The sequence below is a fragment of the Netta rufina genome, assembly GCF_964035555.1.
Source record: "Netta rufina genome assembly, chromosome: Z".
Classification (NCBI taxonomy): Eukaryota; Metazoa; Chordata; class Aves; order Anseriformes; family Anatidae; genus Netta; species Netta rufina.
Genome location: NC_140126.1, coordinates 74609047 through 74631246, shown reverse-complemented (window position 1 = coordinate 74631246; position 22200 = coordinate 74609047). Strand labels below are relative to the sequence as shown.

At 40.0% G+C, this 22200-nt stretch overlaps 1 protein-coding gene across 9 annotated transcripts in view; it reads left to right on the top strand.

The window, feature by feature from the left end:
• MEF2C (myocyte enhancer factor 2C) overlaps positions 1-7407 on the top strand; it is a 139957-nt gene extending 132550 nt beyond the window's left edge. For 7 of the 9 annotated variants that reach the window (XM_084304864.1, XM_084304867.1, XM_084304871.1 and 4 more), the window contains one exon: positions 2596-7407. In XM_084304864.1, the coding sequence (XP_084160990.1) occupies positions 2596-2917 (322 nt within the window). In that variant the 3' untranslated portion in view covers positions 2918-7407. The remainder of the gene's footprint in view (positions 1-2595) is intronic. The other 2 variants (XM_084304870.1, XM_084304869.1) reach the window with 1 other exon arrangement.
• Positions 7408-22200: the final 14793 nt, after the last annotated feature.

The following is a 22200-nucleotide window of genomic DNA, read 5'->3' as shown; positions in this document are numbered from 1 at the left end:
TTGCCTGACCTTTCCCTCGATTGACTGTATCAGTTTACATGAGATTCTGGTAAAAACATTTCAGAAAATTTTAACCAAATATATGGATTGCAGCCAACAAAAACAACAAAAAGATAATAAATTTCAAAATTTCAAAAACAGATTTATCAGGGAAAAAAAAAATCAGACAGAATTTTAAAAGAAAAATAAATAAAAAATGCATAGCAACAGCTTAAATAGTTCTACTGTTTAAAACCTAGAAAAAAATAGTCCTTACCTGCCAAAATGTCTTCGTAAACCTTTTTTTTCAATTTACAAAAAATGTCCTCAAAATGCAGACCTACCTGTAGCATTTTTAATACTGCCAAAAGCTTTCATGCCAGGTGTTTACATAATGCGTCTCAGAAAGCACAAGGAACCTAAAAAAGAAGGTCTATCAAGATGCATTCTCACATTCACTTCAGAAACACTGTTAAGAAATCAGCATTGCACTGTATCAGTACTAAATCTATTTGTTAGGTAATACAGCTATTCTGTCTAGTTTTTTGGGGGGGTTGTCCCAAAATAGAATATGAGTAGGGTCCATGTGAACAAAATTGACTGACTAATGCTGTTTTTAACTAGCATGGGTTTTTAACTGTCCCCTGCTTTGCAAAGTGACACATCATCTGGTCACATCAAACACTCCTAGATCAAATCCCCAGGATCCACCATCCTGTATTAAGGCACTTGCAGGTTTAGCTATAAGCTTGACATCCAAAATCATATGTAATCTTATCACACTTGCTAAACCGGCAGCCTGTTTTCCCACCTGAAGTCCTAGCATCTCCAAAGGAACTGAAAATTAAAGTCACTGGAAATGAAAAGCACAAAAAAAAAAAAAAAAAAAAAAAAAAGGAATGTATTTTTGATTTGTTCTATTCTTTTCAACATTTTTTTTTGAGAAAAAAAAAAAAGAGAGTGGAATATTTCTCTAGAGTGTAATAACCAAGTTTGATATTTACAGTTTCTTAAATATGTTAATTTTGTAGTTATAAAAGAAAAAGAAAAAAAAAAGTCCTCTTTGCCAAATACTGCCTACGTTTGCTCCTGTGAGGGCTATTACTCACATACTGTGTGACGTTGCAAATGCTGACACACTTGTCTGTATAGGAATGAAAGGTAGATGAAAGCAGTTGGAGGCAGAACATCCTGTTTTCTCTGTTGTCTAACAAGACCCATCCATTATTAAACACTGAAATGATTCCTGAAAACAGCATCTGATATCATTTAGTAATAACGCCATATAGTTCCACTGTAAATCTGTCAAAAAAAAAGAAAATGACATTTTGGCTTTCATCAGTTACAGTAACTGTTGCTTAAGTAAAGCTCAACTCGCAGTCAGTGAGATATTAGAAAAAGTGGAATACCTCAATAAATGGAAAAGACTGCATCTGAACTTATTTTTTGTTTCCTCTACATGTTTAAAAAAAATACTTCTGAATCCAAGTATTTTTTCTGCTTGCACCTTTGGGTTTAGAGTCTCAGTGAGGCTGAGTGTCCTGTTGTCCCACTGTCTTCAGTATTTCTCACTACTAGAAACCTTGAAATTGTGTCTTTGGGTTAGACTGTATCTTCAGCCTAGCAGATGGTCCCTGAAGTGGATCAATACATAAGACATAGAGGGAAACACACATTAATAGCTGAATTTTATTTAAATATAATAATAATAATAAATAATAAACAAAGTCAGATTTTACCGGTAGGTGGCGACTTTGTACAGAACATTCTGCAGATGCAAGCGATCTCATTTTCTCCCATAGAACTAAAGTACTCACTGGTACCCTGCCTACTTCAAATTTCTTGTGCCGTTACCTGCCCACAAAGATGCACTGAAAGAGAATGAACTCAGAACAGGCATACAGCCTCTGAATACTTTTAGAGTATCAGTTTCTCTTGAATTTTGAACATCCTCTGAGCTGGGTTGTCTGACATGCAAGCACGGCAGCCCTCTGGCATCTTCCACAGCTCTTCAACTTCTCTTTGGGAGTTTATTCACAAATGTTCTGTGTTGAATTAAGAATTAATAGAGCTATAGTATAAAGCCATACCTAAATCCCACCCAGCCTGTGTAATTTTATAAATGTTAGTCCAAGGACCAGTAAGTTCAACTCTGTTCTGAAAGAGATCAAATGTGCAGGGCCAAAATTTTGGTTTCCGTTTTACATCTGAAGTTTCATGTCAAAATGAACAGGGACAAATGTAATTGAATTGATCCCGGCAAGACTCCATGCCTCCCCTGTCTCACACAGTGCCTACACACACACAAGCATTAACAATAACGAAACCTGCAGGTGGTTCCAACAGTGCAAAGGCTCAGCTTCCCAAATTTGTTGTGACTCTTGAGGAGACAGAGAGAGAGGCCTACTCACAAACCTCAGGCATGCCCCACTCAATCCAACTGTTTTTGTCCCAATGTTTCGGCCTCTTTGTATTTCCAAATTGTGCCCGGAAAAGCGTCCCCGTGCTCTCTGGTACTGCGTGAGCCTTTACACTGGTGTTTTGTGTGAGTGTTTGTGCATTTCCGGGGGCTCCATGCCTCCTCCGTCTGTAACTGGGTTTCCTTTCCTCCTACAGAGCTTGCACTAGCACTCATTTATCTCAGAGTACAAATCTCTCCCTGCCTTCTACTCAAAGCCTCAACATCAAGTCAGAACCTGTTTCTCCTCCTAGAGACCGTACCACCACACCCTCGAGATACCCACAGCACACGCGCCACGAGGCGGGGAGATCTCCCGTTGACAGCTTGAGCAGCTGCAGCAGTTCCTACGACGGGAGTGACCGTGAAGACCACCGGAACGAATTCCACTCCCCCATTGGACTCACCAGACCTTCGCCGGACGAAAGGGAAAGCCCCTCTGTCAAGCGCATGCGGCTCTCTGAAGGATGGGCGACATGATAACATTATTATCTATTAGGTTTTCTTTTCTTCTTCTTTTTTTTTTTTCTTGCAGTGTGTGTGTGCTATACCTTAATGGGGGAGGGGGGGGTCGATATGCATTATATGTGCCGTGTGTGGAAAAAAGAAAACAAACAAAAAAAAAAGTCAGGTACTCTGTTTTGTAAAAGTACTTTTAAATTGCCTCAGTGATACAGTATAAGGATAAACAGAAATGCTGAGATAAGCTTAGCACTTGAGCTGTACAACAGAACACTTGTACAAAATAGATTTTAAGGCTAACTTCTTCTCACTGTTGTGCTCCCTTGCAAAATGTATGTTACAATAGATAGTGTCATGTTGCAGGTTCAACGTTATTTACATGTAAATATACAAAAGGAAAACGTCTGCCAGCAATGGCAGGCCTTTACTGAGAGAGAAAGCAGCTGTTATGCAACATATAGAAAATGTACAGATGTTTTGACAGACCCAGCAGTTGGGTGGCCGTGAATCCATGCTAGAAAAAGACTGGGTCACCTAATGTAGTGAAAATGCTTGGAAACATGCAGGCATATCTTTGGAGTATGGCACTCAGTTTAAGAAGGATCAAAGCATTTACAGAGGACCATACTTGTAAAAAAAAAAAAAAAGAAAAAAAAAAAAGAAAAAAAAAGTTGAGTTCGAGGGCTAACATATTTAATTTTAACAAATTCTGGGTCTGCATCACTTATTAAATAAAAAAAAAATATAAAAATATGTACATTACATTTTGCTTATTTTCATATTAAAAAGTAAGACAGAGTTTGCAAAGCATTTGTGGCTTTTGTAGTTTCCTTAAGCCAAAATGTGTTCTTTTTTCCTTGATAGCTTCGCTAATCTTTTAAACAGTCCTGAAGAAAACAGAGGACTTTTTGTATAGAAAGCACTACCCTAAGCCATGAAGAACTCCATGCTTTGCTAACCAAGATAACTGTTTTCTCTTTGCAGAAGTTTTGTTTTTGAAATGTGTATTTCTAATTATATAAAATATTAAGAATCTTTTAAAAAAAAAATCTGTGAAATTAACATGCTTGTGTATAGCTTTCTAATATATATAATAATTATGGTAATAGCAAAAGGTTTTGTTATCTTAATAGTGGGGAATTATATTTGTGCAGTTGCACATTTAACTATTTTCTTTCAGTTTTATTTTACTGGGCATACATTTTACAGATCGAAGTCAGCTGTTGAGAGACTGATCTGTAAAAAGTTTGAATTTACCCATGGTGTAACAACTTAAAGTCATTTTAATACAACATTTTACAATCAGTTGAGTGAACTGCGATTCATTGTATATACTGATTAGTTCTTTCATGCTGTTTTGTGCATTGTAACAAGTTGAGGGCCCTTCTACTACTTCACGTCCTGCGTATCTTGTAGATTCCCGTGGGGTAAATGACAAAGCAGCATCGCTTGGCCCTTCCTCACAAGCGAGGCTGGTATTCTGCCTGTTAGAATCGGACGTACAGCTCTCGCAGCTGCCAGTTACCTGAGCGCAGGTGAATGTTTCCAGGAGCAGTAGGGAGAGCAGCGGGCGAGGGATTGGCTCGGCAGTCCCACCTGTTGCCAAGGTGACTCCCCTCTCTCAGATTTAAAGCTTTCAGAGAGACCGACAATTACAGGACCAGTTTGCAGTGCGTGGCTGATGCTGACGGCCAGGCTGCTGTGTTTTTCTCGGACCTCTGCAGTCATGTTGTCTCACAGCGGGGACGTTGCTGAACAGCGCTGCCCATGCATTTACGCCCTAGAAAGATTTGCTTCGGCATACAGCGCCCGCCTTTTCTCCTGCCTCATATCGTTTCTTCGACTAAAACAGCTTGACCAGAAGGGAAGTATTGTGGTTTTTTTAGTTCCTCTCTTTCCCTCTTGCTTATTAGAAGAAAATGGGATGTTCACGTGTTTCAGTTTAACCTTTCTGTTGGAGGGAAACTGTGTTCGAGCAACATGTTAGTGCCATAGTAGGACTGTAATCATTCTCTTCTTTCTGAGAGCTGTTTCAGCTCTCGATCACGTACCTTGAGACTCTGATGAAGGACACAGATATGCTGCAACAGGTAAATATCAGCACAGAGCATTGTCTTAGGGGAAATCTACACTCTGTTTCCCTTCTAAACACACAGTTGCTGCACACTGCTCGATGGTAGAGTCTACCTCCCTGTAGCAGCAGATGACTAACAGACTGCAGCGTGCTTTAGGACATACGCTTTTCACTTACCGTGACTTACAGAAGCCTGCCTTACAGGCACTTTCAGCCACGCAGGGGCTTGTGCATTATCTGGAAACTATTTAAGCAGAATACTGTGCTAATAATGCATCCACCATATCTCGCGTAGCGATATGCAGGGTAAAAGAAAAAGATACGCATGTTAAATAAAAATAAAAAATGTAAAAAAAAATCGGGAGGGAAATGGGGCCCGTAATTAATTTTAAAACACAAAACTGTTTTTCAAAACCACTTTCTTCACCTTCAAATAAATCTATACTCATATTCTCTTATGAGAATTTTAAACTTTGGTGTGTCAAAAATATGCAAATATATCGCAAATGTACTTTGACATTTCAACAAGAAATACAACTTTATCAGTATTGTAGTAGAAACTTGTCAGTGGGGAAGGGGATTTGGTCTATTGAAATATGAAGAATAGCCATATAAATAGTTTACCTTGCGATTTGCCTCAGCAACGCATGAAAAAGAAAAGATAACATATTTAAGGAAGATGCAGTGTAATATATTACTGCAAGTAACTAAGCGGAAAGTAGCGTGAAACGTATTGCCTGGGCAATGTATATTAATTCTGACAGTGATTTTTATATAAACACAAATAGAATAGAATCACGTGAAAATTAACGCCAGTCATCCCTCTTGTTCCTGCTACTGAGGGCAACTAACACGTACTGGCGAAATTGTGGGGGATAATGCATATTTGCAAACTGATCTAATGATAAGAAGCACAACTTTGATTGTGAAGTCACTTTCTGTAAACTATAACTGTCTACCTTTCTCTGTTCCTTTATCTGTACCTTACCATTTATTGTATTTGCAAAGCTTATTTGGGTTTATTGTGTGATTCCTTTGTATTTAAGGAGTTTGGGGCAGAGCCCTGAAAGAGTATTAACATTTACTTTACCTTAACCCATGCTATATAATGTTTTAGGCAACATTCTTAATTGCAAGTTCAAACACCTGAAGTGGCATTCTAGACATCTGCAAGTATTGTTATAGCTAAGTTAACCTCTATTAAAAGGTGTTGTTGTTTAGTGTTTAATTGCTGGTGACAATTATATGATATACCCAACCTGCACAATCTGTATATTGTACGCATTGAGCCATTCACAGTAAAGCTTTTATCATTTCAGTGTTTTTCAAAAGTTGTGTTTTATAACAAAATGGCTTATATTTTTCCTGGAAGAGGAATTTAGCAGTTTTTAATGAATAATATAAAAATATCTGTTGTCATCAGATCTTTTTCAGGTAAAGCTAAAACAAGAATAAAAGAACTCATAGACTGTTTTCAAGGATGTCAACCCTTTTGTATTGTATGTGTTATCCTATATACCCTCTTTTATCTATAGTCCTAACAGAGCTGTTTTGTTTTCCTTTTTCCTTCGCCTTGAAGGTAAATGCTTTGTAATTTTTTAAAAGCCACTTGAAACCTCAATAAAGGCTGTTGCCTAAGCATGGCATACTTCATCTGTTCCTGTTTGTGCCATCTGCTGTGATGTCGTCAGTTATATGGCATTAATTTCCTGCCACTACAGGTCTCTTGAAGGACTGATGGAACATTGGTGTCTGTTAGAATGCTTCAGACTGTAGATGTAATAAAAGGCTTTTGTTAATATATTTTAACCAAAGATGTGGAGCAATCCAAGCTTTGAGCCACAGACCTTCTGCATCAAAAGGATCCATTTGATTATTTTCATAATCAGGTGTTGCATTTTTACCTTCCCTGTTCATACCTCAGACTGATCCGTACCTCAGTTTGAATCAAAAAGGTCAGTTAAGTAACTCATTAAAAAAAAAAAAAAATTAAAAAAAAAAAAAAAAATTGCAGTACCAGAGTCTTTTGTGGAGTAACTAATGTCAGACCTGGGTTACCGCAGGCATTATACTTGGATTGCTTCAGATGGTTTGTTGTATCCTTTTTTTTTCTTTTTTTTTTTTTTTCTTCTCTTTCATGGGGATCTGCTTCCATAAAACAATGGTGATAACAAAATAGCTTGTAAATGGGAGCATACAAGCATTTGCAACAAATATTAAAGTAGAGGCTCACAGCGGCATAAGCTGGACTTTGTCGCCACTAGATGACAAGATGTTATAACTAAGTTAAACCACATCTGTGTATCTCAAGGGACTTAATTCAGCTGTCTGTAGTGAACAAAAATGGAAAAATTTCAAAAGATTCTCCTGCTGGAAATAAGGTATAATTTGTATTTTGCAGACAAATCAGTAAAGTTACTGGCTTTCTTAGTGATACGGTGTCTGTGGTGTATTTTTTATTAATTTAAATTATGTTCCGTTTTTAGTGTTTTGCACTGTCGTATGTGAGACAATCAACACTTTTAACAAACGGAAGTTTCTTGAGGTCTCTGTACCTGTCACTTGTGCTTGGCTAGAAAATCAAGTGCCTTTTTGTGCCGCCCTGAGCATCTCAGTGCCCCACCACACATCATCCCACCAGGCATCATCCCACCAGACAATCGGGGAAACTCCAATGGCTCTCACTTCGCAGGGAGGACTATGAACAAGGGAGTTCATGGCCAAATACCCTTAAGGGTGTGACATTGAAATCCTGTCTCATTAACTTCAGTGAACCTGGATTTTAATGATTGAATTGTGTTCTTTGGGCCAGAAATCGAATGATTGTAGCAGTGCTGCCCTGGTAGTCATGGCATGAGCCTGCCTGAATCTGGCCCTGATGTTTGAGCTAGAAGAGTAGCTAGGCAAGATACTGCCTGGCTTCTAGCTATTTAATCCCTGACAGGGACCCAGACTCCCTAATATTCATGTCCTGTAACTCCTACCAGTGCAGAGAACCATGCAAGAAACACATAAAAAGCATGCTCATTGTCTACATCATTTATCATTGGACCTATCCCTTATATGTGTATTCTCTAACATGCCATAACTTCATAGGGACTGTGTCAGAATTGATCTGTTTGCTCTTGTGCATTTTTGGGGGGTTTATTCCCCACCCCCTACCCCACAACATTTATAGTTTTCAGTTCTGAGAATACAAGGATCACTTTATTTCAACCAGCTGTTTTTTAATGCAGACAACCTATTAATATTTTAAGGTGCTTAGTGAATGTGGCAATTTCCATAATAGCATTACAAGGCCTAGTTTCTAAATATACTTGTGAAAGAAAACAGCTGTGCTGTTATTTACCTGTTGCCTGTAATGACAATTTTTTTTAAGCAGCAGTGTTTCTAGTATTGGAGTGCTAGACACAGCATAATAATTAGATGCTAAAACTGAGATTAAATGTCAGTGGTTTTATTATGTAATATGTTTTCCTCAAGGGAAACACTATTTCTCATTATTGGCAAGGATAAGCAAAAGATTTCTGGAAAAGCAATGGAAGTGTAATATTGTCTGAAATCTTACACAATTCACATCTGGGAGTACAGGCTCCTGCAGTCACTCCTCTGTGTGATTAGCAGTGATATAGCACTACACCTGTGTTGAAAAAGGAATTGCTTAGCAATTCTTTTGCATTCTTTGTTTTGCTTTGTTGTGTTTTCCTCCCAGAACATGATCATATATATACAGATTGCTTTGCTTTAGATGCTCTGAACATTTTTAAAATATGTGTGTTGCAATACAAGTGTGGAGGTCACAAGTTCTTTAAATGTTTCTTACTTCATGCTCACCTATGTCACTTTGAAGAGCAATTCTGAAGTGAATGGTCTGTGGCACCTGAGGGTTTTTACATTATGCCTCCCAAGAGAAAGCAGAGGCTGCTGTTCCTGTTTATATTGTTGCTGTTATAGCTGTGACCTGTTCATACCCAACCCTTCCTCAAACACAGTGCCAAACATTTCCCAGGTAAAATACTGAGAGGTTAGAGGGTCCAAGGAGGAGGAAGGAGGAATGATTTTAAAACAATCAGGTCATGTACTCTGGAAACTGCAGAAATAAATTTGGTTATGCCTCTAGCGACAAGCATAGCCTATTCTTCATTAATTCTGCAGAGATTTTATAAGCACAGCAAGGCTTTATCTGTTCCGTGAATGTTCCCACCTACATATATAAATGGAACCCAGGTTTTCTGGGGTTCCTGATTTTGGGAAGCTCAGACATTGTAGCCATAGTAAAGTCACATTTATTTTGTATTCACATGCTGTGCCTGACACTTCATGCTGTGTATTCAGAGCACCTGCAATAGGTAAATCTACTTCGTTCCATGCAGATCATGTACACGTGTCCAAGATAACTTTAATTGTTGTTAGCAGGTGTTATGGCAAACTGCTATTTCTTCAGATGAATGTGTTTCTTCCTCCCCTTGCAGCAGATTTCAGAGCATGCAATCAGAGCAGAATGAGTCCATTCTGCCTCAGCTTAATTGCTAGAGATAGCTCAAAGCTAACACAGGGATGCTTTTGTGACTGTTGAATTTGAAATGAATACATCACTTAGAAAAGCTGTGAAGTGTGCCGTTCTAATTGTCTTTTCTACCTTGTTCTGTCCTTGTGCTTCTGGCTGTGATTCATTTGTATCCTGCACAGTTTTCAATGACAAGTACTTGTTTTTATTTCTCTGGACAGTGAACCATATGCTGTTTTAGGCTGGAAAACATACTGCCTCATTTAGGGTGGGAAGGGGAGAATTTGATCTCTGTTAGCTATGAAGGTTTCCTTTCTTTGACTGGAGACATGAAGTGGAATACTTATTACTGTATGGGAAAAACTTAACGGTGATAAAGGTAGTTTATTTGCCTGATAAGCATCATTGTGGTAAAACACTTTTTCAATGACAGCACTTTACATCACCTATTTTCTGTATTTGGGGGAGTTGCTCTGGATATGTCGTGTAGTCTCACAGTGAGAGCACAGCATCCTGTGACCAGCGTGTATGAACATGTGTTGTATAGCAACAGCTCAAAAGGAGGAAACAAGAAAAAATCATATAAAATTTGACTACAAAGAGTGGAGACGCTGAGGAAACAGCAGTCAGATCACCAAAATATCCAACGGAGTTGCAACTGATTGCATTTACCTGCTTACATTCTGAACCACATAAAGTAAATCACAGAGAAAATCATTATAAAGGAAACAATTTTATAATAATAATTTAAAAAATATACCTTCCTGTTTCTAAATATCTCCGTATATGTCAGAAGAGTGGTGTTTGAAATGCAACACATCTGTTTCTCTTTGATACTTATTTATTAAGAAAAAATTGCTTTACATAACCACAGAGTACTGTACTACATACGTATTAGTTAACTTGGGAAAGCTGAAAAGAGTTTGCTGACCTAAGTGTGCTTGGCTCAGAGTGAGTAACCAGGGAAAAGCAGCCGGATGTACATCAGCAGTCTCAGACTGTGGGTACTGAACTTTCAGTCAGCAAAGCTTCAGGCAGCCTCTTGGAGGAGATTGCACTGCAGTTGCTGACTCACAGCAACACTCTACACCTTCAAGGATAAGGCTCTGAAAATATAATATATTTGGCACTTAGTCATCTGAAGTAAATTTGCCTGTCTTTGTGGGAGGCCCAAGTTACTTTTCTGCAACTTTTTTGGTTTGTTAGGAATTTTTTGGAAAGAAACCGAGAACTAAACTAGAGAACGTCATTACGACATTTCTGCAGTTGTTTTCTTACCATGGGAAACCCTGATATATAACACAGAGGTTACTGCACCTCAGAAGGAATATAGAATATGAAGAGCTGGAGACAGATCTCCTTGGAAAGAGACATTACAAAAAATGTGAGTCTTCAGCTTGGAAAATAAATGAAATTGGCAGTATATCCTTACCTGAAGGGTGTGCAGACAGCAGATCTGCAAGGAGCTACTGTGTGTGCTCTCCCAAAAAATATGGGAACCAATTGGCAGTATATCCTTACCTGAAGGGTGTGCAGACATCAGATCTGCAAGGAGCTACTGTGTGTGCTCTCCCAAAAAATATGGGAACCAAGGGATGTCCAAAGAAAACATCAGGCACCAGGTTCACAAGGAAATGTGACATCCACATTGCATGTCATTACGTAGTGGGACTTATTGCCATACAATGCTGTGGAAACCAAAAGCCTGGGTAAATCCTTAAGGAGTCAGGCAAGTTCACAGGACACAGCTCCATCTGTCCTATAAAGCATGACAATACTTTCACAGCTACCCACCGAAGGAGAAAAGGAAGATTTTCCATTGCTCATTGCTGGAAAACGAGAGGTATTTTAAGGGAGAATTCTTACATGCCCTGTTGTTTTATGTTCTTCACCCTGAAAATCCCTCACAGATCTCTGTCAGGGAGAAGATAATTAGATAAATCACATAATGTAACCAACCTTTTTTTTTTTTTTTCTTGTAAACCCTTTTTCTCTGACTATGCATATTGACTTTGCAGTGAGAGGAGTTAATGCAGGACAAATGAAGAAATCAGCATGCACAATAAACCCAGAGCTAAGACTGTCAGACTTCTCCATTTACTATGGCTTTGCTTTTCCAATACTGTGGAGCACACACAGTTAAGTGTAAGCATGCACCTGCTAATTTATTTTGAAACAACGAGGCAAAAGGAGAAACTGCATAACTTACAGATGCACAGGTACAGTTAGAGATGAGTGACTGGTAGAATTAAGGTGTGCACATACAAAAAAAGATACAATATGAGATTGTGTGGGTATGGGGGTAAAAATGCAGAGAGGTGGCACAAGAGCACTAGAGGGATTTTTAGGTACCTGCAAAGTGCCAGATAATGCACTGGGACTATTCCCACCAAGAAAAAGAAATGAGTACCATATGCAAATATGCCCACATAGGCATTAAGCTTTAATTATGAAAGCATATAAATGCATAGGACAAATAATGAAAACTTTGTCTAGGGTCAGAGTACCCAGTTACGCCGGAAATTCCACAGAACATGTTAGAGAAAATGTGTTCCAGGTGTCGTGCTAGGGCTTTAAGACTGTTTTTATAAGGGGTCTGCTAGACCACTTTACAGAGGGATACGCTGGACTAGCCAGCCCTGTGCAGACTTTTTTTTCTGTATCTAGACTGACCACCTTGACAAAAGACATGCTGCATTTTAATTAAAACTACGGGGGCTTGGTGCAAAAGTTCCTGAGTGAAACTCCACAGATATATTATATGGATCACACTCAAAGACTTCCAGATGATGATTTCTAATCCATTATCTTTCAGGATAGACTGAGGTATTTTGGGAGTTTCCAAAAATGCTGTTGTATCTGTGAGACTGTGAACTAGTCAAGTTTATTAATAGTCTAACCATGAAATCATTTAGTGGGAGTAATTTAACAACTCATGGAAAATGCTCATGACAGATGCAGCACAAATATAGCAATTGTTTTTAAAGGTCTTAACTTGTATTACCTAAGCATGTAGAGGCAGAGGCTGAGCCCTCGCCAAATGCAGTCTCCTGCAGTGACTTCTTCTCTCCTTTTGCCCTGTGAATACTAACTGAACAATTCAGTGTATCAAGTTTTGCTGAAAAACAGACTTTGTCCCAAGATCGTAGAAAAGATGGAAGAAGACAGTTGGACAAAAGAAACAGCAAGAGTAAACAGTCTGCGAACATCATTTCAGAGCCATCTTTCTGAAATCTGTTTGAAATCTCATCTGTTCTAAATTTGAATGGCTAAAATGTAGAAGTTTCATTAAAATGCTTCTAAGGCTAATTCTGATCTAGCTTTCTATACGACAGTGCCAGTATTGCTCAGAAGTGTAAATAGCAATCACTCTGGAGTTTCCAGAACTAGAATCAACCTGCAGGTCAAGCCAGGGAAACTACCAGTGGGATGGCTTCTGATCCTTTTTCAAAAGTAAGGGAACTTGAAAAGAGTAAGAACAGCATGACACTGAAACAGGCTTTGAGAATAGCAAAGATGTCTGATCAACACACACAGGAGTGTGATACAGGCAGGAATTTCTGATTTTTCTTAATTCCTGAATTTAGTAGAGGAAGTGCACACCCTGCCTGCTAAAAATGTAGAAGAGTTCATTCTGATCCAGTGTTATGCCTGATTCCTTCTATTTACATAGAATGAAATGTGGATATGCGTGAGGTATACACACAGATTTGATACAATCTGGGGGGCTTTTCTCCTTCCTACGTGAAACCAATACCCAACAATCAGCTCCTGAGTTTTTCATTGCAACTTCTTTCCACTGATGGCCTTTCAGAGCCTCTCACTCCTAAATTCTAGCTACATATCACAATTAAACTTCTGAGCCAAAATTGATACCATTTTACCTTTTTAGTCGTCGTCATGTTGAAACACTTTCAGGACACACTCAAAACCTCCTCCTTGTCTCAATATGCCCCAGAACAAACAAGATTATTTCTGCCTCAGCAAACTCTCCGATGAGCAGCAGTTTTGAGCCACAGTCCCAACTCAGATATCGTTTTAGGGAAGGCTGGTTACAGAAAAGCCACACAAAAATAAGTGCTGCATAGACAGGTAAAAGTGTGTGCATGTATAGTCAGCAGAACAAAAGCCGTAACAAGCATTCTGCTGTCCTTCCATCCCTTTGGTGACAGAAAGTAGGAGAGGGAAAAAAAATCTCTTTCCTCAGCCACCTTCTGCTGTGTTGCCTCAGTTGTGCTCTGGCAAGACTCTGAAGCACATTTCTTTCATGCTGGACCTCGGAAGTTGCTTATCTCCTTCTGGCACATTTAGGATGGGGGACAGAAAAAAATAGACGATTTAATATAAGAGCATATCTGCATGGATTTATATTCAGAACATTTCCTTATGCAAAGTGATATCCCGAAATTTTCCTGAGTTGTCATGATTTTTTATTATTTTTAATATCCCCTCTATATGAGATGCCAATTTGTCCCTTTTTTATATTTCTGATGATGTTTTTATATTACTTACCAGAATGGAAGGCAGAGTGTTACCATACTAGAAAGAGAGCTAATCATATATTTCCAGAAAAAAAAAAAAAATCATTTTAGTTAGAAAATTTAAGCTAAGAATTAGGGTTCAGTCTACACAGTGCTGTTTAAATGTGTGTCTACACCTGCAAGAAGACTTGGCCATGAAGAAATGGTTTGTGGAAATATTGAAAATCTCCATTTGAGGAGATCTTTGCATGAAGGAGAGTTTCACTGCACTTCTGTAAGTGTGCAGCACGAGAGGACATCAAAGGCTGCTGGACTGGAGCAGAAGGAAGGCTGCAAGGTAGAGGGAGAGAAGGGAGCTAATTCCCCTGCATGTATTTGATACGTCTTCCTGCAGGCCTGAGAAAAATTTTCCTGTTGGAAATTTTTTCACGTGTGCAGCAATTCACATTTTATGAAAGTCTTGCTTGAGAGGTAAGGGATGCTCATAGTAAGTAAAGCTGGACAGTGCCACCTGGGCTGAGCTGAGCTTAGCCCAGTCTCATCACACATTTATTTGAGGATATGGGGTTTTTAGGCCATTGTCAATGCACAAACAAGATGTACCAAAATGTTTGTTGTGCATTAAGCTGTAAAATTGCTCTCTGGTTCCTTACTTACTGAAATTATATTTCCCTAGTCAGAAGTTGGAAGATGGAATGTGATAATACGTTTATCCCATGGAGAAACAACTCTCCTCACAACACCAAACACTGGAATGATAACACTTTGTAAAAGACTGTAAATTTTCCTTACAGTAGGGCTCACTTTTCAGTAGGAAGCATGACCCTCTACATGTTTTCCATCTAATTCAGTGTCCTATCATGTAAGTTTTTGTAGCTGTGAGAGTACAGGCTGCCCACTCAGAGCTGGCTGCTCTTTATGTTGCCAGCTGGGGTCAGGCCATGAAGCCAAGCTTGGATGTGTTTTTGTTGTTTTTTGTTTGTTTGTTTTGCAAAGGCTAATAGCAGTCACTTTCAGACACCTCTGAGCATTAGCCAGACTTAGTCTTCCCATCTCCTGAATGGCTGCACACCTCTCAGGAAGATAACTGCCAGCAGACTCTTCTAAACAGCGTTTCAGTCCTGTTTGTGCAGACACAGAGTATGAGGCTTTAGAAAGAGCCTTCCTTTCCATCACCCATGCATTTGGTGATTTTGTTCAAGAGGCAGCCAGTGCCTGAGGGCAGCTACACTTGTTCCTCACCAGAACCAAAGGCAGTTCTTCTGGCTGCACACACACAGCACCCTCTAAACCTTCCCACAGCCTCCTCCTTCAGCATAAATATGCTGCCTGGGGCCAGAGTGAGGAAAAACCTCTCTAGCCCTGCTGGCCAGGTGGAAGGAAGAGGCTTGCTTGGCTTTGTAGGGTGCGCATGCACCACGTCCACAGCAGGGAATATGAGGTGTGCACCGAGGCGGAGGGGGGCTAGAGCTGAGGGTGGGGTTGCCTCTGCTGAAACCTGGGCTTTGGAAGGGGAACAGCTCCAGGGGATGGGGGAGACATTTCAGAGACTACCTAGGTCCTGGGCACAGCAGTTGTGGGGCTTTGAGGTGGCACAAGCAGTTACTGCACAGGTGTCTGCATGGGACCACCTACAGGGAGATGGTCCTTCTCTGAACCATCTATGCCACCATGGGGGATCGGGGGATGTGCTCTGGATCTCTTGTTTTGGACTGCTTACCTGCCTGTATGGCACAGGAGAGAAAAAAAAAGTGTCTCTCTAACCGAGTTGTGCCTTTTTTCATCAAAATAATTAATGAAAATGAAAATGGAAATTAAAATGAAAATAATGAAAATAAAAATAAATTAAAATCAGATTTTAAAATAAAATTAAAATTAAATTCTGTGCTCAAAAGAGCTTCACAATGTTTTTAAAGAAAAAAAAAATAGTAATTTTTTCCACTCATTTCCAGTACCCTGTAGACCTTTAATTACAAAATAGTTCTCTTCTAATGAATGCTAGCAGGTTATAATCTTATTTTTAATAACAGAATAAGTGAATAGGCAGACAACCAGACAGAAACACTTTTAAAGGTCTTCATTAAAGGATGCTGCAGGAACACATCAAGCCAGGGCATAGGAGTGCTATGTTGAAGTCGAGGCCACACTGATAACCTTAACCTCCTGTCTGTTCTGAAACCTACATATATGATTTCGGGCTGTCACTCCTCTGGGCATGCTGCAAGAGACGTCTGCTCAGGAAGGGTTTGAGGAAAATGTTTTCCGGAGCAATGCTGGGCCGCGGCGAGGCCTTTGTAGCTGTCTGGCTAAGTTCCTGTTTGAAATCATTACTTCTGCTGCTGGGACCTTATAATGTTATTAACTGCGTGTTAGATGCCTAGAGTCTTGTCTAGGCATTTTTCCTCCTTAATTACGACTTAAATTCACAGGAATAGATATTCCTCCTGTGCAGTCTCTGACCATGTCTCCTTCATCACCTTGGCACCTCCCCAGGGACGAGTGTAGGCCTGCAGGCCATGGCTGGGGGAGGCGAAGCAGAGAGGCAGATTTTAAGGCTTCTTGCTGTGTGACCAGCTGCCCCAAAGCCTACCCTCACTGGAACCTTCTCCCTGCCCACGGCAAGGCCAACAGCCACCTGTTTTGGTCTGCCTGTGGGCAAAATCAATCACTAGTCGTGAACTGGATTTGCTGCTGCATCCTGCATGGCTGATGTTCTCTGTATCTCATAGAGCCTGAGTAAGGCAAACTAAGCATTTAGTTATGTTTAAGTTAGTTAAATTGTATATATTTTGTGTGTATAGTTAGTTAAATTGTATATTGTATTAGCTTAGGAATTGTATTAGCTTAGGGATATGGTTTACTGGGGACTGTTAGCGTTAGGTCAGAGGTTGGACTCGATGATCTTGAGGTCTCTTCCAACCTAGAAATTCTGTGTGAATTCTGTGTGATACATTTTATGCGTATAGTTAGTTAAACTTACTGTTTGTGATGCACAATAACGTAATATAAACTTTTAGGAGACTTTGTGAGCTTAGCCCCACCACTTTGTAAAATCAGTAGCTGATAGCAGGTACTGAAGAGACATCTTAAAGATGCTCTTCTAGTGGGCCTGGTAGACTTTCCTACATGAAAATCTCTTTCCACTGCCTTCTTGTAGCATTGTCACCACCCCCTTGTAAGCCACCATCAAACAAGGACCTGAGCAGAGGGTCTCAGGTGGTTTGGGACAGGAGCCCATGCTTGTTGGTCATTCATCTACCATGCTGCAGACCAGCTCCAGTGTAGCCACAACGAGTCCTCCCACTGGGTGGTGTCTCTGGCATGACCATGACCACCAAGCCACCCACATCACTGCCCAGACTCAGCCCCAAAACATGTGACACCAATTGGACAACACCATTTGGACGTGGATGAGTCAAAAAGGGAAAAGGGGCAGCTCCTGTGGTTCTTTATTTCATGGTTGCAGGAAATAAAGGGTGCTCACAGAGGGAGGCACATCCCTCTTCATGGGCTGTGTGAAGATTTATTGGGATGAAAACACAACGATTTTGCTCCATGAGCGTATGCATGTTTTGATTCTCCTTACTGTGTAGAGGAGCATGTGGTTTGGCAGCTGGAATTTCTGCTTTCACAGGAACGTCATTTTGCGTCTCGCCTGTGCAAGAAGAGAAGCTGGATGCGTGCTGTGCCACCAGCTTTTGTCACCCTCCGCCCCTTTGGCTATCACTGCCTGTAGCAGAGTGCTACCTCTCCCTCCTAGCAGCAGGAGCAGATGAAACCCAGCCTCGCACACCAGCTGTCTGACGCTCCTGTCCCAGCAATGTATGCTACAGAGCTGGCACCCAAACATGCCGCTCATGTTGACACCTGCTGCTGTTCCAGAGCTGAGCTAGTCCCTTAAATACCCAGTCTTCCTTCGCTTCAGTGCAGACGCCTCACCTGAAATGCCACACGCTCCTCGACCTTGAAGACCACTCAGCCTCTCCTTCTCTGGGGGGCACCTGCTCCAAAGACGACCCTTTTGGGGTGTCTTCATCCCACCGTGCCCAGGTAAGAGCTGCCTGCCCAGGTGTTTCCAGTTGCTGAGAAGCATGAGATGGAGGTGCAGTGCTCCCGCGCCAGTAACATCCCAAATCTGGAATCAAAGACAGGGCTCATACTGAAAGGAGTCCTCAGACGCTCTCACAGAGGACTCTGTCTCCCTCCAGTGACTGCTGAGTGCCCGCAGGAAGCAGCCTCACAAATTAAGTGTGTAAGGATGGGTGGTTTAAGTGTTCCCCACAGGCTGGGAAAACAGGGAACCTGAGGTGGTCACAGCTGACTTCTTGTGCCTCGTGGGCCGCAAATTTTCACATGAAGCCCTGCACTGAGCTGGCCAATAACCTGCTAAAATACATCCTTGAGGAGAGATAGAAAGAGATAGGGAGCAATTCTCATCTCTGCAACAGGTTGTTAACCCCTGCTGGTTAATGATAAGTGCCTCTGCTCGGCTCACATGGCTTCCCATCCGTGATGTAGTTTCCTCATGCAGGGAAGACCCCTTGAGTACCCACTGTCAAGCTACCTATGTCCTGTAAGCAAGTCTTTTTTGGAATTGCCACCACAGCACAGGTGTGGTGTACAGTAGTTGTCTTGTGATACACGGCTTTGCGTTTCATTTGCATGTGCTAGAAAATGCCTTGACTCATCCTAATTAGGTACAAATCAAGAATGCTCTGTATGACTGCTCTGAAATCATCACTGTTTCCCTCTTGTCCAAAGCTGACTTCATCAGAAAATACGCCTGGTTGTGATTTTCTGCTTAATTTCAGAGAGTTAATAAAATATTGGAAAGAACAGTGTCTTCAACTGATTGATGAGAATCTCATCAGAAAAACACTTATTTGATAGTTTTTCCACTAAAACCTACTTTTTGAGGTCTACTGGTCAAACAGTTCTTAATCCACAATAATGTGTGCTTTACTGATAACCTGATAGTCTTCAGTCAGATAGTCATTTATGGCTAAACAAACAGCACTGTGCAGGACTGTGTGGTTACGCTTATCAGCCAACTCAGTTATCTCATAAAACAAAATGATGTCATGTTTGTTTGAATAAAACAACTTTCCATAAAACTGTGAGTTGGTACTAGTTGCACACCCTTTCTTAAATTTCTTATTGATTAATTGGGTATCAGTTTCTTCATTGTGCTGACTCAGATTGATGCTAAATTCATTATCTAATTTGTCCTGAGTTAAACCATATTCCAAATAAAATTTAGGATTGTACAGAAAGATAGAAAATTTACCAAAGCAATTCAGAATTGTTCTCAGTACTTTGGTTAGTACAAAGAGGATTGTTAGGGGCAGTAAGGTACACCTTTTGAGAGATGAAATTTAAGTGTGGTTCACAAAAACTCAATATTTGGTGAAAAATAGTCCTAACAACTTCAATCACAACCTGATATATTAAAATATATATTTATACAGGAAAAGCACTGAATTTTCAGACAGCCACTCTTCTATTATTTGCTGTTATGAGGCTGAGAATTCTGTGTACAAAATCAGATAGGTTTCACAACAAAGCATCAACTTTTGGTCACAGAGCATGATATCATGAGAGAAAATTACTTATTTCAAAATAAATCTTGAATGTGATTTTTTGTGTGTGTATTTGTTGACACAGGAGACAATAAATATGGTCCCAAAGCATAGCAAGCAAACAAAACAATTCAAAATTGCCTGTGTTCTTCAATAAATAACTAACAAAATGTGTCAACAGTTCAGATTTTGTGCAAGACTGGAGAATAAGCAACATACATTGGAAAAGAAGGAATATATTGCCCTCTTTTCCCTACGGGCACTTGCACAATAGTACCATCAAAAAAGATTCTCTTCAATGTACTGAAATCAATAATAACTCAAAGATATGATGTGTTAACTCAATAGATGATGTGTTGAGTGAAGTATAAATCTCCAGAACTGACTTTCCCAGACATGAAAGTTTGGATTTTAAAGAAATTTTGTGTGAAGTGAGGACATTTTTCTTCAGAACGCTTTAGATACAACATCCGCCAACTCTGGCTGCATTTTGACTCTCTTTTACAACTTATCATCTGTATTTGTTGTTTAGCAACAGATTGTTGTATACATGACTGCTGCATTTCCTAAGCAGTGAAACTGCAACATTCATCTATAAATCAGCTGAAGAGAGGAAGAACTAGGACATCATGTTAAGAGAGTTTCTGGTAGCAGGGCAAGCAGATGGCTCTTTGCGTTGCCTGACACTCTATAGGTGATGGTCATGATAGTGCCTCTGTCCTCCATCAACTCCAGGATGTACTCAGAAAGCCATGCATTTCTCCTCGTGCTGAGGAATGCATGGAGAGAGAGCATCAGTCCAAATAACTTCTGGAAGCATGTTAACCCTGAGGAAATAATATTATCAGAGGACTACAGGGACCAGGGGTAAGTTTCTAGGCCCTAGAGCCCTACTAAATTTAATGACCTTTTCAGAAAGACACGTGAGTTTGGAAAGCTTTCAGTGACCATACTAGCAATTTTAACACTTGGTATGCATCCTTCCCAGGCTGCCGTTCCATAATGAAGCAAAATTAAACAGAGCGAGGTCACGTGAAGTGGGTTTTCTCTTCTCTTTCCTTCCTTGACCTCACGATCAAAAGCCAAGATCTGATTGTGCATTTTCATTTAGTGTGGTGATACATGACTACAAAAGATGTTAAGAAAACACTGTCTGACTAGATGCTGCTTCTATTCCTGCAATCCACACAAACCAGTGAGCTTTATGATATCGCTGACACCTCTGAAGAAACTCACCACTTTTCTTCTTTCAATTAATAGAGAGCGGTGTTTCTCCATTTAAATTTTTGGGGGCAAAGAGTAGGTCACTAGTAGTGTGAATTTAGTGTATTATGTACTTTATGTTGCTAAAGATGTCCCTCATGTCTTAGCACTGGGAGCTCATCAGGTTGGGTGCAGCTGAAAAGAAAACTGCAGGCAACGGGAAAGAAATCCCATGCTGGATGCCAAAGGAGCATGCTATCATAATCTAGCAGCAGCAAATGTGAGAACCAATTGAGCAGGACAATATGCATAGCAGGAAATGGCTATGATTGTGAAATAAAAAGCTTATTCATAAACTATGTGTGTTTTTTTCTTTTGCTAATAAATAACAAAACCAACCTATTTAACTCAGCCTTGCTTTCCCACACTGCTGCCTATTACCACAGCGCATCAGTTTCTTCATAGCAAAAAAAATGCTAATAATAACATAATTCTTTGACTATCTGGCTCTTTTTCATGTGAGCAAAAACTGAAAATAGAGCTTAAAGTTTGAATATTTACGGTTTACTTAATCACAATCTTCCTCCAGTTTTAAAGGTTGAGTTGGTATGGGAAAGTGAAGGAGGCAAGTGGTGGCTTTTAGGAAATTAAAGAGGCTATCTGTCTGCTGTTAAAAATAATAATAATAATAATAATAATAATAATAATAATAATAATAATAATAATAATAATAATAATAAAATAAATATTTTTTAAAATAAGAAGAGAGCTGTATTTTCTAGGGACAGGTGCTCATTTCAGTGGATCTCTTTGGGCAATTTGATAAATATTGTTTTATCTGGTACAGCTATAAAAGTAACATCTACAGGAACACACAACTTATACTCCAGACAGTGACAAATTGCTGATTTCTGGCCTGGCAAACATTTGTAACCCTGAGTTGTATCAAGTACCAGGGAGCCGAAGAGACAACCTAAGTTTCTTACTTACTGTTCTGTTAAAAATATTTCCTTCCTCTGCTGAAGCTAATTCTACCCACAGAAGAATCCACCTCCTGGCCACCAAAATAAGGTGTAATAAGGCAGTGTGTCAGGAAGAGTCTTGATTTTGTGCTGGACATCATCTTCAGCGATAAACTGCTGCTTTCATCCTTATAAAATCACGAAACACACACAACCTGAATTTCTGAATGTGTGCTTAAAACATTTTTAAATCTCTCACAGGTTCCCACAGTGTGCGGATTACCATAGCAATGACTTCAGTCATGGTCCGTGCCCCTCACCTCTAGGACTGAAGCTCTTTTCCTGCCTTGGGGAGACTCAGTGAAGTCTTGGAGCTGGCAATTCCCTAAATCCTCCTTGGCCTTACTGCAGCAAGAGAAGCAGCGATGTTACAAGTTCATCTGCAGGTCAGAAAGTGAAGGTCTCAGCATGCCACTGTGCTGTGAGAGTCACCCA